This window comes from Ambystoma mexicanum, chromosome 1p (genome assembly GCF_040938575.1).
Source record: "Ambystoma mexicanum isolate Mex_15411 chromosome 1p, UKY_AmexF1_1, whole genome shotgun sequence".
In the NCBI taxonomy this organism is placed as follows: Eukaryota; Metazoa; Chordata; class Amphibia; order Caudata; family Ambystomatidae; genus Ambystoma; species Ambystoma mexicanum.
This window is the reverse complement of record NC_090921.1, coordinates 76,353,908-76,368,075: the sequence shown is the minus strand read 5'-3', so window position 1 is coordinate 76,368,075 and position 14,168 is coordinate 76,353,908. Positions and strand designations below refer to the sequence as shown.

General features: G+C 49.0%; 1 protein-coding gene across 1 annotated transcript in view; it reads right to left on the bottom strand.

Annotated features, from left to right (window-relative positions):
• Positions 1-348: 348 nt before the first annotated feature.
• Positions 349-14,168, bottom strand: part of LOC138450781 (MAGE-like protein 2) — a 34,889-nt gene continuing 21,069 nt past the window's right edge. The window contains exon 3 of the mRNA XM_069604864.1: positions 349-1,248. Within this exon, the coding sequence (XP_069460965.1) occupies positions 349-1,248 (900 nt within the window). The remainder of the gene's footprint in view (positions 1,249-14,168) is intronic.

Sequence of the window (14,168 nt, the reverse complement as noted above, 5' to 3'; positions counted from 1 at the left end):
GGGCCACTCCAAATAGTCACTCTAAACTTAATTCCATGGGGGCCGGTTGTATCTGCTGTCAGGGCGTTCTCTTGCTCGTGCTTTTGTGTGTAGAAAACCAGGACATATCGAGATCTGTCACTGCCACAGACGGTAACAGAGAACACATTTCCATAACGGATGAAGCGTTTGGTGAGAAATGATTTGATGTGCATATTTTTTAACCCTATTGCGAAATTAGAAACTTTCACTCCATACAACCCATCAGGAGGTTCATGTGATGAAAGTGCCCCAGGGTCTACATCGGCCCCAGTAGAAGTTGTAGAGGCTCCCGTTACATTCTCAGTCCCAGAAGGAGATAATGTTCGATCACACTTTCTGGAGACCCCCTGGGAAGACGGGCTCCTGCTCCAGAACTCCTGGGGGGAGGGACTCCGGCTCGATCCCCCCTGGGGAGACTGGCTCCTGCTCAAGGCCCCCCGGGGAGACTGGCTCCTGCTCAAGGCCCCCCGGGGAGACTGGCTCCTGCTCAAGGCCCCCCGGGGAGACTGGCTCCTGCTGCAGTCCGACTGGGGAGACCGGCTCCTGCTGCAGTCCCCCTGGGGAGACCGGCTCCTGCTGCAGTCCCCCTGGGGAGACCGGCTCCTGCTGCAGTCCCCCTGGGGAGACCGGCTCCTGCTCAAGGCCGCCCGGGGAGACCGGCTCCTGCTGTAGTCCCCCTGGGGATACCGGCTCCTGCTCAAGGACCCCCGGGGAGAACGGCTCCTGCTGCAGTCCGACTGGGGAGACTGGTTCCTGCTGCAGTCCGACTGGGGAGACTGGTTCCTGCTGTAGTCCCCCTGGGGAGACTGGCTCCTGCTGTAGTCCCCCTGGGGAGACTGGCTCCTGCTCAGGGCCCCCCGGGGAGACCGGCTCCTGCTCAGGGCCCCCCGGGGAGACCGGCTCCTGCTCAGGGCCCCCCGGGGAGACCGGCTCCTGCTCAAGGCTCCCCAGGGAGACTGGTTCCTGCTGCAGTCCGACTGGGGAGACTGGTTCCTGCTGTAGTCCCCCTGGGGAGACTGGCTCCTGCTCAGGCCCCCCCGGGGAGACCGGCTCCTGCTCAGGGCCCCCCGGGGAGACCGGCTCCTGCTCAAGGCTCCCCAGGGAGACCGGCTCCTGCTGCAGTCCGACTGGGGAGACTGGCTCCTGCTGCAGTCCCCCTGGGGAGACCGGCTCCTGCTCGAGGCCCCCCGGGGAGACTGGCTCCTGCTGGATGGCTGGTCTCTGGTACTAGTTCCAACGTAGGGCTTGTTCTTGCTGGATGTGAGCCTAGCACCCCGCGGTGTTAGGCTCATGTTGCGGGCCCGCTGGGGTGACCGGTTCCTGCTGAAGGCCCCCGGTGGTGTCCGATTCTTTGCGGATGTCCCCCGGGCTGGCAGGCTCACGCCGAGTGCCTCCTAATGGGTCTCCTGCCTTTGCTGCTCAGCCTCCCACGGAAGCCTCCACGGCTGTTCGGAAGCCGCGGAATCCTGCACGGCCTCTTCGGCCAACTGCGTCCCCTCATCCGCGGCTGGAACACGTACGTGACGCCCCCCATCCGCTTGCCCACCAATACATTCATCGCATTAGAAGAAAGGACATTGCTACGTGTTGCGTGCATTACGTCACTTCCATAAACGTACCTCTTACTTCACCGCGTGATCTACCAACGTCCAATTACATTCCGTTTAGACCTCGCCTGGCTGGGCCTGCACTTTCTTTTTTAGTTCAAATATTTCATATCAGTGCTTCAGAGGTGCCAGGGTCTTTCAACTGTTTTAAATGAAAGGAAAGGGGAGGGGGTTGAACAGGAACTGCCCCCATGTTGCCTGTAAGCAGCTTTATAATACAACAATATATTACTTCCTATATTATTTTCGTTCTGGGCAGTACTTGAAATGGAAAAAAAGTGCAGGTCCTCACCAGCATAGGTTTAAGTGAGCCGGGTCTCGGGCTTGGCAGGGTCCAACAATGTCTTGTGCTTGGACCGACACTCAGTGCTTTAAGTGGGCTGGGGCCGGGCCCCGCCATTCTCCAAAAAGTGGGGCTGAGCCGGGGCCCCCGGTCCCGCCACGCCATGGCAGGACGCATTATCCCGCCACGGCCGCAGCCGCGACGGGAGATGCGCCCGCCAGTTTGCCCCAGGCCCCGGGCCGCCTTAAATGCAGGCCGATGGAGGGCCTGGGAGTTTAGGCGCGGGGTGGGGGGAAACGGCGCAAAAGCAGTTGGGAGGGACGTCCGAATGGCGCCACAAGAAACAAAAGCCCAGGAAAGAGCAGGAAACAGCACCTGGGGAAGGTGCGAAATATAACAGCAAAGGGCCGGGGGGGGGGAACCCAGCCCCCAAAACAAAAGGTCTGGGGTGTATAAGTAAGCCAGGAAAAGGAGAGGCGGTACAAACCAGGTAAAGAGCTCACCTCTCTCGGGTAGGCTCTTAGTGCCTGGATAAAGGGGAAGGAAAAACGTTTGCTCTTGCAGGCTCACTGTTTTAAGTCCCCCTTTTAAACATACAGGCAAAAACGTTTGCTCTTGCGGGCTCACTGTTTGTTCCTCGCTTGAACATGCAGGCATCGTTTCACCTACCGTGTCGGAAAGCGGACCCGACCAGCCTGGCGGGACTGCGAGAAGAAGACCACTGGCGCAGCAAGTACCATGAGGAGGCGGGAAGCAGCAAAGTTAAAGGAAGATCGTGTTTTCAAGGAAGTCTCTGAGGAGGTCAGCCCTGCAGAAAGAAGGAAGTCAGACAAGAAGGAGGGTGGGTGGAAGAAATGGCAAGAAGGGCCCAGGATTTCAGTGAACGGGCAACCAGGCAAGACACTCACCTCGCTCAGGTAAGTGTTTTGGGACCTGGATAAGGGAAAAGGAACCGGTTTGGAAACGCCAGCTGAGGAAGGAAGCATAACCCGGATGGATATCGCCCAACGCAGCAGAAAGCAGTAAGTGCGTTTTCTTCGTTCGGGTCCTTCCCTGGGTGACGGTTCCCCAGCAAGAAGATGTGCTACAACAGAAGAGGAAGGGTTCCGGTTGTCTCGGGGTTCCAGCGCAGAGGCAATATGGTGGTAGCCAGTCAGGTAAAGGAGCAGAGTAAGGCGAGGGATGAAAGCGGGACTTCAGCGCTGGGGGCTGCGGTAGCCTTGTGTAAAGGGAGTAGGCGAGCACTTTGGGGTTTTAATTCACACCACTGGCCCTGGGTAATAACCACCCTCCCTCTGCTTGCCTCGCCTGGGGGGTTGCATGGGGGATTTCATAGTCGTGTGCGCAAGGACCACGGTAGGGTCACAGCTACGAAGGAGGAAAGCGGGACTTCAGCACTGGGGGCCGCGGTAGCCTCGTGTAAAGGAAAATGTCGAGCAGTAGGTGAGCACTTTGGGGATTTAATTCACGCCACTGGCCCTGGGTAACACCCACACTCCCTCTGCTTGCCTCGCCTGGGGGGTTGCATGGGGGATTTCATAGTCGGTGCGCAAGGACCACTGTAGGGTCGCAGCTACGAACTACAAGGGGGTGTGGAGATATGCTCTCTGGCGGCTGCGCAGCAAAGAGGTCAATGCTTGTATCGGCGGCTATGCGGCAGACGTAGAAAAGCACACGGCATTGGTAGCTTCCAATGTTGAAGGAAAAGGTAAATCCGCTCTTACTATGAGTGCTGGGAGTTTCTCTAATCTCCGGTGATCAGAAAAGTGTGTGCGTATATTGCCAGTCTGGGTGCACTAGGGGGATTCTTTGCTGATCATTTCCCGTGCGTGGGGGTGTAATCATTCTTTTTCAGTCAAAAAACTGTGAACACTTCACGAGAGATTTTAGAACCAGTATTGTTAAATGATAGCATGTGGGCCAGCGGGGTGAACAGGGGTGACCACCCTCCGGTATCGCGGCTTGGTACGTTGTATCAGGGGTGCCGCTCCGCGCGCAGTGATGTGGAAATAAGAGAGGCAAGGCGAAATGAAAATGGCCGAGGTAAGAACAAAGAGGGCAAAAGGAAGGCAGCAGTTGGGCCGAGAAAGGAGAAAAAGTGTTTGGTAGCCGAAACTGGGCGTCCTACGGAAGGAGGACAGGGCAAAGGAAAATGTCGCCTTTGCTGAGTGAGGAGCCCGGCGGCAGGAGAGGGGGCACTACCAACAGGACAGAAGAAAAATTGGAAGTAAATTGTAAAGAGTTTAAGCTCAGGCATCACTGGTACGGGTAAGTCGCCCAGAACCAGGAACAGGAAGAGGAGAAAGGCGAATAAATACAAGGAGGAAGAGGTTTCCACAATCGAGGGAGAGAGCAGCAAAGAGGAAGAGAGGGACCCCTTGGAAGCATGGGTAAAATGGGAAGAGTTACTAGGTAAGGAGAGAGAGAAGGGCTCTGGTATAGAAGGGATAGACAAAAGTGCAGGGGCAGGTCCAATTCCACAAACCAAGATAGAGAGCAGTAAGGAGGAACAGTGGGACTCCTTGAAAGCATGGGTAAAATGGTAAGGAGTAATAGGTAAGGAGAGTGAGAAGGGCTCTAGCATAGAAGGGGGCAGGCAAGAGTGCAGGGGCAGGTCGATTTCCACTAGGTGACCCAGGGGACCTGGGACACAGCTGCAAGGGGCACCGACAGTATTACAAAAATACCCAGAGGATGGAGTGGCATTGTTAACTTGGCAACAAGGGGTCTTGAAGGTATACAAAACATTGGGGGGGATGCATGAAAGGAATACGCAACGACGGGTACAACAACAGGGGAGACGATAATAACGACAAGGAATCGCTTAAGGTCAGGGGAACAGAACCTTTGGGGCACTCAATAGGGGACACAGAGAGGACGGCAGAGTAGCAAAGTAACAAACCACCAACGGCTCAAGGGGGTGGCACGGGAGATATCGGGAAAACATGGCTGGGAGCATGGAGCATAAGCAGAAGGGCAGAAAAGGGGGAATTCCAAAGTGGTCAATAAGAGCAGTTATATGGCAGTCGCATATCAACCACGAGGAAAAGATGGCTCTGGGGCAATAGTTGGCAACCATAGGGCAGAGAACGGCCACACCAGGGAAGGCATTGGTTCCGCAAATAAACATCGGAAATAATGGAAAGGCTAGCCATAAGGCTGGAATAGAAAAAGAAAAATATGGCCACTGGTATGGTAGGAAAATAACGCCCATACCGGAAAAGGCATGGGTACCACGAATAAGCAACGGAAATAATGAAAAGGTTAGCCATAAGGCTGAATAGAAAAAGAAAAATATGGCCACGTGTATGGCAGGAAAATAATGCCCATACCGGAAAAGGCATGGGTTCCACGAAGAAGCACCGGAAATAATGAAAAGGTTAGCCATAAGGCTGAATAGAAAAGGAAAAATATGGCCACGTGTATGGCAGGAAAATAACGCCCATACCGGAAAAGGCATGGGTTCCACGAATAAGCACCGGAAATGAAGAAAAAGACAAATATGGCCACGTGTATGGCAGGAAAATAACGCCCATACCGAGAAAGGCAGGGTTTCCAAGAATAAGCATCGGAAGTTCGACTGGAAAGGAAAGAACGGTTGGCTACAAGGTCGACTCAAAAGAAGTGGGAGAAAACACGGAGAACGGAACGGGTCATTGACAAACTGACCAGGAACGCCCTAACGTACAAAACGGGTAAGCAGTACGAAAGGCATGTAAAAGATGTGTTGGTGGAAACAGGTGTGCAAGAAGTGGAAAAAAATTTCACACAAAAAAATTTGTGAATTTCTGGAAGGGGCATTTGCCAAAGGGAGAAAGAAAAGCTGGGCGGCAGCACAGCTAGCGGCGGTGGCATATACCCCAAAAGTGGCGGGCAGACCGGATCCAACCGACAGTGCTAGAATAAAATATGCTATGAGAGGATGGGCTAAATTAGAGGGGAAGAAACCAGATAGCAGAAGGCCGGGGAACTTTGGGAAGTTAATAATCCTGTTAAAAGTGTTACGAGATACATGCAGCAGCACGTACGAAACCGCGCTGTTCAGGGCAGCATTCGCGCTGGCTTATTACGGGGCTTTCAGGGTAGGGGAGCTGGTGGCCAGTAATACGGTGGCAGGAGACAGCCTGGCAAGGAGGGATATAATATGCGAAACAAGGGGATGTCTATTATGTTAAAGGAATCTAAAACAGACCAAACGGGGAAGGGGAGAGCAATAGATCTCAATTGCATCAGAGAGAAGGACCATTGTCCCAGATGCATCACCCAAGAATTCCTGGATCTCTGACCAGAGGTCGACGGGGCAGCTACTAATACATCGGGACGGCAGCGCACTCAGCAGGTACCAGTTTCAGGCGGTATTAAAACAGGCGGTGGCCAAAGCAGGATGGGGTCCAGCTGAGGTTGGAACACACTCATTCGGGATAGGGGCGGCAACCCCTGCATGGGCGGGGGGCCTGGGAGCAAAGGGAGTGAAAAGGATTGGGGGGTGGAAGTCGCAATGTTTTAAAAAATACATAAGGGAGGAACTGATATAAACGCTATCTTCCCCGTTTCCATAGGGGCTGGACCCTACAACTCTGCATGGATATGGGGGCACTCTTTCATGACCCGGGCAGGCAGGTGGCTGGAGGAAGTGAAGCAAGGACCACATTTCAAAAACACAATCACATCCTGGAGGGGCCTCCCGGGGATGCACTGAGAGGACATTCACGACAGGCTGTCGGACCTGATAGGGTTCAGGGACCCCCCCCCCGAGTACCTGGTTATACACCTCGGGGGGAACGATCCAGTGAGCACAAATAGGGGTAAGTTACAGAGGAACATTTGCGAGTCACTACATAGCATAGCCCACAGTTGGTGGAAAACCGAGATTTTCATGTCAGAAATAATACAAAGAAGGGTCTGGTACGGGGCACAGAGGAGGCACGCAATCGAAATAGCCAGAAAGAAACTAAATAAATCAGTAGAAAAGTACTGCAAGAGCACAGGGCTACACTTCATAAAGTATGGACTACAACAGAAAAATCCGGATATGTTTCACCAGGATGGGGTACACCTATCAAGCAAGGGGATGGGGGCTTTTTCCGACAACATTTTATAGGGCACTCCAGGAACGGGGTTGTAGGTAGGGTGCTTTTGGGGGGGAACTGAACGGGCGCAAACAGCACCCGCTCAGGTGTGGCGGCATGTGCTCAGGAACGAAGGCCCAGGGATAACAAGGACTCAGGAGGAGCCTTGGGCAACTTCTAGACTGGACACAAGGTGCCCAAAAGCATATGGCAGTGTATTGATTTTTGTTGTTTTGTATTTTCTGTAAGAAAATAAAAGCCTATGGCCTGCAACTTTTCCATAAACATAATTGGTCTGTGATTTATTATTTAGGTAGGGATCTGGTAAGAAGAGCAAAGCGAGCCCACACTACTCAGCCTATGCCCCAGGTCCCGTGCCGCATGAAATGCGGGCCGATGGAGGGCCTGGGAGTTTAGGCGCGGGGTGATGGGAAACGGCGCGAAAGCAGTAGCGAGGGGCATCCGAACGGCTCCACAAGAAACAAAAGCCCAGGAAAGGGCAGGAAACAGCACCTGGGGAAGGTGCGAAATATAACAGCAAGGGGCCGGGGGAAACCCGGCCCCCAAGAAGGAACAAAAGGTCTGGGGTGTATAAGTAAGCCAGGAAAAGGAGAGGCGGCACAAACCAGGTAAAGAGCTCACCTCTCTCGGGTAGGCTCTTAGTGCCTGGATAAAGGGGAATGAAAAACATTTGCCAGCCAAACCACCCTACAAGAATAACAGAAGAAGAAGGGAGCAGGCAGGAGCCGGAACGCCGAGTACTCTTTCGGTACACGGTCCAAAGCATGTCGGAGGCAGCATGTGCCCAGAAACGAAGGCCCAGGGATAACAAGGACTCAGGAGGAGACTTGGGCAACTTCGAGACTGGACACAAGGTGCCCAAAAGCATATGGCAGTGTATTGATTTTTGTTGTTTTGTTTTTTCTGTAAGAATATAAAATGCCTACGGCCTACAACTTTTCCATAAACATAATTGGTCTGTGATTTATTATTTAGGTAGGGATCTGGTAAGAAGACCAAAACGAGCCCACACTACTCAGCCTGTAACTTTGGGCAAGTTGACAGAAGTGCCAGCCAGCCACAGCTTCGCTGAGGCTGGCTGGCACTTCTGTCAGTCACTGTAACTTCCCTGATGATCCCCCATCTGAGGGGTCATAAGGGAAGTTACAGTTCCTTAGTTTGCCCTTGCCAGGTCACTGACCCTCTGTGACCCCGCAGGCTCCATGATCTAATATGCAGATTAGATCACGGAGCCCGCGGGTTCCCAGAGGGTGAAAGACGCCTTGGGCTCTGTGATCTCTGCTCAGAGCAGCGATCACTGAGTTTAGGTGCCTGTCTCCTTTGGCAAATCTTTATAAAAGATGCCTTGAACTGTGTACGTTTCAAGCCATATTTTATAAACGTAGAAATAGTTCTACGTTTATAACAGAGGGCTTGAAACGTACACAATTCAAGGCATCTTTTATAAAGCTTTGTCGACGGACAAAGCCACCTTGGGTTTTATCCGTCCTCAACGCTTTATAAAAGATGGCTTGAATTGTGTACGTTTCAAGCCATCTTTTATGAACATAGAAATATGTTACAAATGTCTATGTTTATAAAATGTGGCTTGAAAAGTACACAAACCATAGTAAGGTAAGCACACAAGTGTGTGTAACTTAATATGGTGTGTGCACTTTGAAGCAACCTTTTATAAACATAGAAATATGTAACATTGCTATGTTTATAAAAGAAGGCTTGAAAAATACACAAACCATAGTAGTACGCATACGAATATATAAATGCTCACATACATTTATATATTTGTTTGCGCACCCTACTATGATTTGTGCACTTTTAGGCCACGCCCACAGTGGATGCCACGCCCTGAAACGAGGGCCCCCCTCAATTTCTTACCCCACTTAAAGCACTGCCGACACCTCTGTCCCACCCCATGTCTATTAGTCTCACCCTCTGTGTCCCTCTCTGTGTAGTTCTTCATTTGACTCACTTTATACGTGTAACTCAGTCTTTTTCTTTTTCTCTCACGCTTCACGTCTCGCTCATCTTGATACTCTTTGGCCCCTTTCTAACATGTAATGCATCATGTGCCCACTTGGCAATGCCCATTGAAGGACTGTGAACATTGGAAATGCTCCTTTATTGGGGCATTGTAGAAATCGACAATTTATATTAAAGGGAAGCTGATAATTAATATTATGTTTTGGCATTGACTCCAGTTTGTGATGTCGTTTTGTGCTGATTGGGCTTAATATGTGTGCTAAATGTATGGAGGTAATAATGTGCTGACATGTTGTTCTGACAAGTTGGTGGTGTGGAATGTGTAAACACGAACATTGGACCCATTACATTGATGGGCTCATTCCGGTGTGCTGGCTTCGAAATATAGCTATTACAAACCTCAATTTAATTACATAGTTGGAGCCGCATACAGTTCAGTGATGCTGTGGCGCAAATGCACAGGTTGAAACAAATGATCCCACATGTTAATTGGGGAGCACAGTGATAATGTCAAACTCTCCTGTATAATTGAATCGTATTCAATATTTAACCTTTAGCCACTACTTTTCCTATACATCTTTTGGGAGGGGCGACCCACAATCTCCACTGCTGATGTAGTGAAAGATGATGTAGATAAGCTGGGCAGAACTACTGATGGATGTAATAGGACTAGGATCCAGCATGTTGGAGGTGGTATGAGACATGGTGGTCATCATGGCAATATATAAAACATGCAGGGTACAATGCAGCCTGACAATTCCCTGACAATTCCACTAAAGTATCTCAAGTAGTTTGCCATGACAACTGTCTTAGCAGAGATTATGCTGGCCAGCTTTGCAGAGCACCCAGCTGGCCAAGTAATGTGCGGCATACTCCTGCCTAATTAGAATGCCTTACTAAAGCGTTGTGTAAGGTGGACACAGTTAGAAACAGAAATAAGCACAAAAGAGAATGAAGCTAATTTTAGGCACTATAATAATTGCTTGAATGTGCACTGCTTTGATGTGTGAACGAATGGGGCACATGCACTTCTGGGATTACAATCATTACCCTCTAGGTTTCAATTGGAGGCATGGCTATAATGACAAACACAACAGCAGGATTTATTTTGAATCACACACATTGTGAACCAGCTTGCTTGTGCAGTAAACTAGCTATTAGTGCATCATCAAAGAACAAAGAGACCTACATGAGTTTGAAAAATCGGTAAATCATTCCATGTTTTACTGCCTGGGGAGAATTAAGAACATGACTTAAGTAAAAAGAATCACAGGTGGGGACGAACCCCATTGCCCTTCCAAAAGTGACCAGATCGAAATGAATTCAGAGTTTCTGTAGTGGCGAGAGCAAACCACACATGTATTGTATTTATTTAGTGGTTGCTGTAATGCGTCCATTAACAAAACAGTGAGCGTGTATGAAGATAACTTGTCCCAGGCTACGTGTGGCAGATGTGTTACAGTGAGTACCCTAGAATGCATTTAAGTTTGTAACTGCTATTTAAACCTTTTGTGGCACTGATTATCTGTCAAGGGTGGGCAGACTGCCACAAAGAAGTGTGAGAAACTCACAGTGACAACAGTAAGACAGGCACAAATGATCACGGTTCTAGGGTGTTTATTTTGAACAATGAAAATGATATGCGGGTTGGAAAAACGCCTGCTCTAAATCTAACTCTAAGATGGGGACAAATATCTACCATCAAATGAAAATAAGGCAGTCCTAGTGAAGTAAAGTCAAATAAAAAGGGACTATACTAAGAAACCTATTGTCAGCTCCTTACTCTAAATACAAAAAGGAGTGGGGTTAGGTTTCAAGAAAGAAAAAAGTGTTCTCAAATATTAAATCAGGATGGTGCAGGTTGGATCTCCCTTCCCGACGTTTTAGACACAGGTAAGATGGGAGCTCGGAGCACAGTACGGTCTCTGGCTTCTCCAGCACGAGACAACAGTTCCAATGGCAGTTCTCAGGACCATCGATGGCCAAGTCTCGTTTCCTCTGAAAGTCTCTTGCCTTTGGGCCTGAGGTGTTCAAACAACAAAACAAAAGATACTTTAACCAAATGAAAGTTCCTTTAACAAAAAGTTTGCCAGGGTGATATAGATTCACCCCTGGTCCCACTCTTCTGGGATGACCCCTCTCAACTGTATTCCAAAGTTCAACAAGGTTGACAGCTTCACCCTTGGGTTCCCCTCTTCTGGGCTGACCCTTTTACTTAGAATCCACAATTTGAAAAGGGTGATTGCTTCACCCTCGGGTACCCTTCTTCTGGGCTGACCCCTTTTCAACCATAATCCTTTTCAACAAGGGTGACAGTTTCACCCTCTTGTGTCCCCCTCTTCGGGCGGACCTTTCTCAATTGTATTCCAACATTCAAATAGGGTGTCAAGTTCAACCTTGTGTCCCCCTCTACTGGGCTGACCCTTTCTCTGTGTTTTCTATTTTGTTCAAATTTAATGTCTTTGTCAAACAGTTCAGTGGACTTCCCTTTCTTGGGCTCACTTCACCACTCTGTTACTCGGGACCTTCAGACTACGTCCCTCTCCTTTGGCATCCCTCTGTCGGGTTCACTATTGCCTTCTTGGTATTTTCACCTTGGTTTAAATGTTCATGGGAATTCACGTCCCTTTCTTTCATTAACCAGATGGGATTTACTCCCCTTACTTTCAGCCAACGTAAAGTCTTTTTATTGTACGGGGCTTTTGCTTGACCCTCACGTATGACCACTTTGCTTCTTTTGGCGGCCTTCTTATCGCCTTCTGGTTACTGTAGTTTCTCAATATGGGGCTCAACCAGAGTCTCTTGAGTTAACACCCATGTGGTGCCGCTTTCCCTCTGCAGCTGGTCTCGCCCTCAAACTTTTTACAGTTCATCAAAGTTTGTTAATTTATTTATTCATTACATTTGTTTTACGCCCAGACCCGGAGATATCACGGCGTAGTTACAGACAGTGGTTGAATACATCTTTATGATAAAACATAGGCATAAAAAACAGTGGTATAAATAATTACAAAGTATATACAAGTGGATGATGGAGGTCTAGTCAATGCAGGTTGGGGGTCTAGGCTGGCCTAGTATTGGTTGAATAACCAAGTTTTCAGTGATTTTTTGAATTGTGGAAAGGAAGATTCAGTCTTGATGTTAGTGGGTAGTAAGTTCCAGTGTCTAGGCGCAAGGACTTTGAAGCTGCTGCCTCCCGCTTTCTCTCTTTTGTAACGTGGGATATCGAGGTAAGTGTTATTGTTAGATCTGAGGAGTCTGGTCTGGGCTTTCTTATTGACTGTGTTTATGAGGTATTTCGGTGCTTTGTTGGCAATGCATTTATGCGTAATGCTTAGGGTTTTGAATAGTATCCTAGCTTGTATAGGTAGCCAGTGATTATCTCTCCTGATATTGGAAATGTGTTCAGATTATTTTATGCCTAGGCCGGCTCGGAGGGCTTTGTCCTGCAAGAGCTGAAGTTTGGCTATGTTAGTTTTGGAGGTGCCAAGGAAGAGGATGTTACAATAGTCGAGCTCAGATAGTATAAGTGCTCTGGCTAGTGTAACGCTGTTGTTAGGTGAGAGAAATTTACGGCTTAGGGAGATGAGTTTGGATGTGCAGGTGGTGGAAGAAGCTAGTGTGTTTACTTGCTTTGACATAGTTAAGGAGGCGTCTAGGTAGACACCCAGTGTCTTGACTTGTTTGAGTACTGGGATTGGGGTGCCATCAATGATGAATGATTTGTAACTAGGTTGGAGTGAGTCAATTTTAGAGGGTGAACCTAATATGAGTAGCTCCGTTTTGTCATCATTGAGGCAAAGGCTATTATTCACCATCCAGTTTTGTATGAGTGAATATATTTGGAGGATAAGAAGTGATTCTTGCTCGTGATTGCCTGTTAGTGGGATAAGGATCTGGGTGTCATCTGCGAAGTTGGTGTAGATGACACCCATGTAATCCAGTGCTGCAAAAAGCAGCTTTGTATAGGCATTGTACAGAGTGGGGGATAGGCATGAGCCTTGCGGGACGCCTAGTGGAACTGGTATGGGGTCGGCTGATTCTTTGCCAATGGATACTCTTGAAGTCCTGTCTGCTAAGAATGATTTGATACATTCGGTGGCGTCCTTAGACATATTGAAGTTATTGGCTAGAGTGTTGCAGAGTTTATCATGGTCAACCAAATCGAAAGCCGCCGAGAGGTCCAGCAGCATTAGTAGGCAAGAGTTTGCCTGCTTCTCTGGTGGCATCCATTTGGATTTTCAGATCGAGAAGGGCTGTCTCGGTGCTGTGGTTAGGGCGGAATCCTGACTGTCGGTCCTCCAGTAGTTGGTGTTGTTCTAGGTGGTTTTGGATTCGGGAGTAAGCTATTTTATCTATTATTTTCAGGAGGAACGGTACCGTTGTGATAGGTCGGTAATTTGTGGGGATTGATGGATCTAGGGTTGGTTTTTTAAGGAGGGGGGTTACTCAGGCTTTTTTGATGCTGTTAGGGACTATGTTGGTCTGAAAGGAGGTGTTCACAAATTCAGTGATAATGGGTGTTAGGGTTGGGGCACAGAGCTTGACTAGGTGTGAAGGGAATTGGTCTTCTTTACAGTTGGAAGCTTTAAGTTTCGCTATGGTATCTAACACATCTTTATCTGTTACTAGTGTGAAGTGGAAGGGAGTGCAAGGGGTAGTGTTAGATGGGTTGACTGTGATGGCAGGTGTTGTTTTTCCTGCTAGGAGTGTCTTTTTACTTTCTATTTTTTTTTTGTAGTAGTAGGATTTTGAATGATAGGGCGTCTTGTATGGTGGTACACCATTCTTTGCTGGCAGTAGTGGGTGCACTAGTGGGGCACAGATTTTCTAGCTCTCTAAGGATAGAGAACAGTTCTTTACTGTCTGAGGAGGCATTGGTGATACGTAGGTTAAAGGAATTTGCTTTTTGGGTGATTATAGCTGATTTGTATTTTCTATTGGCTTCATCAAAGTCTTTCGCTGATTCAGGAGTGTTAGTTTTCCTGTGGGGGTGTTCTAGCGATCTTTTATATGCGTCTGATTAGTTAGCCTTGATTCAAACTTTGCCACTTTTCGATTCTCACTCACCATAGCCCAGTGTTTATTGATTCTCCCCTCGACGCACCGGCTGTGATGAACCGCTTGGCTTTCGGCTTCTCTGGAGTCAAGGCCGGTACCACGGTCGCAGGAGTCTCCTCTGCTACG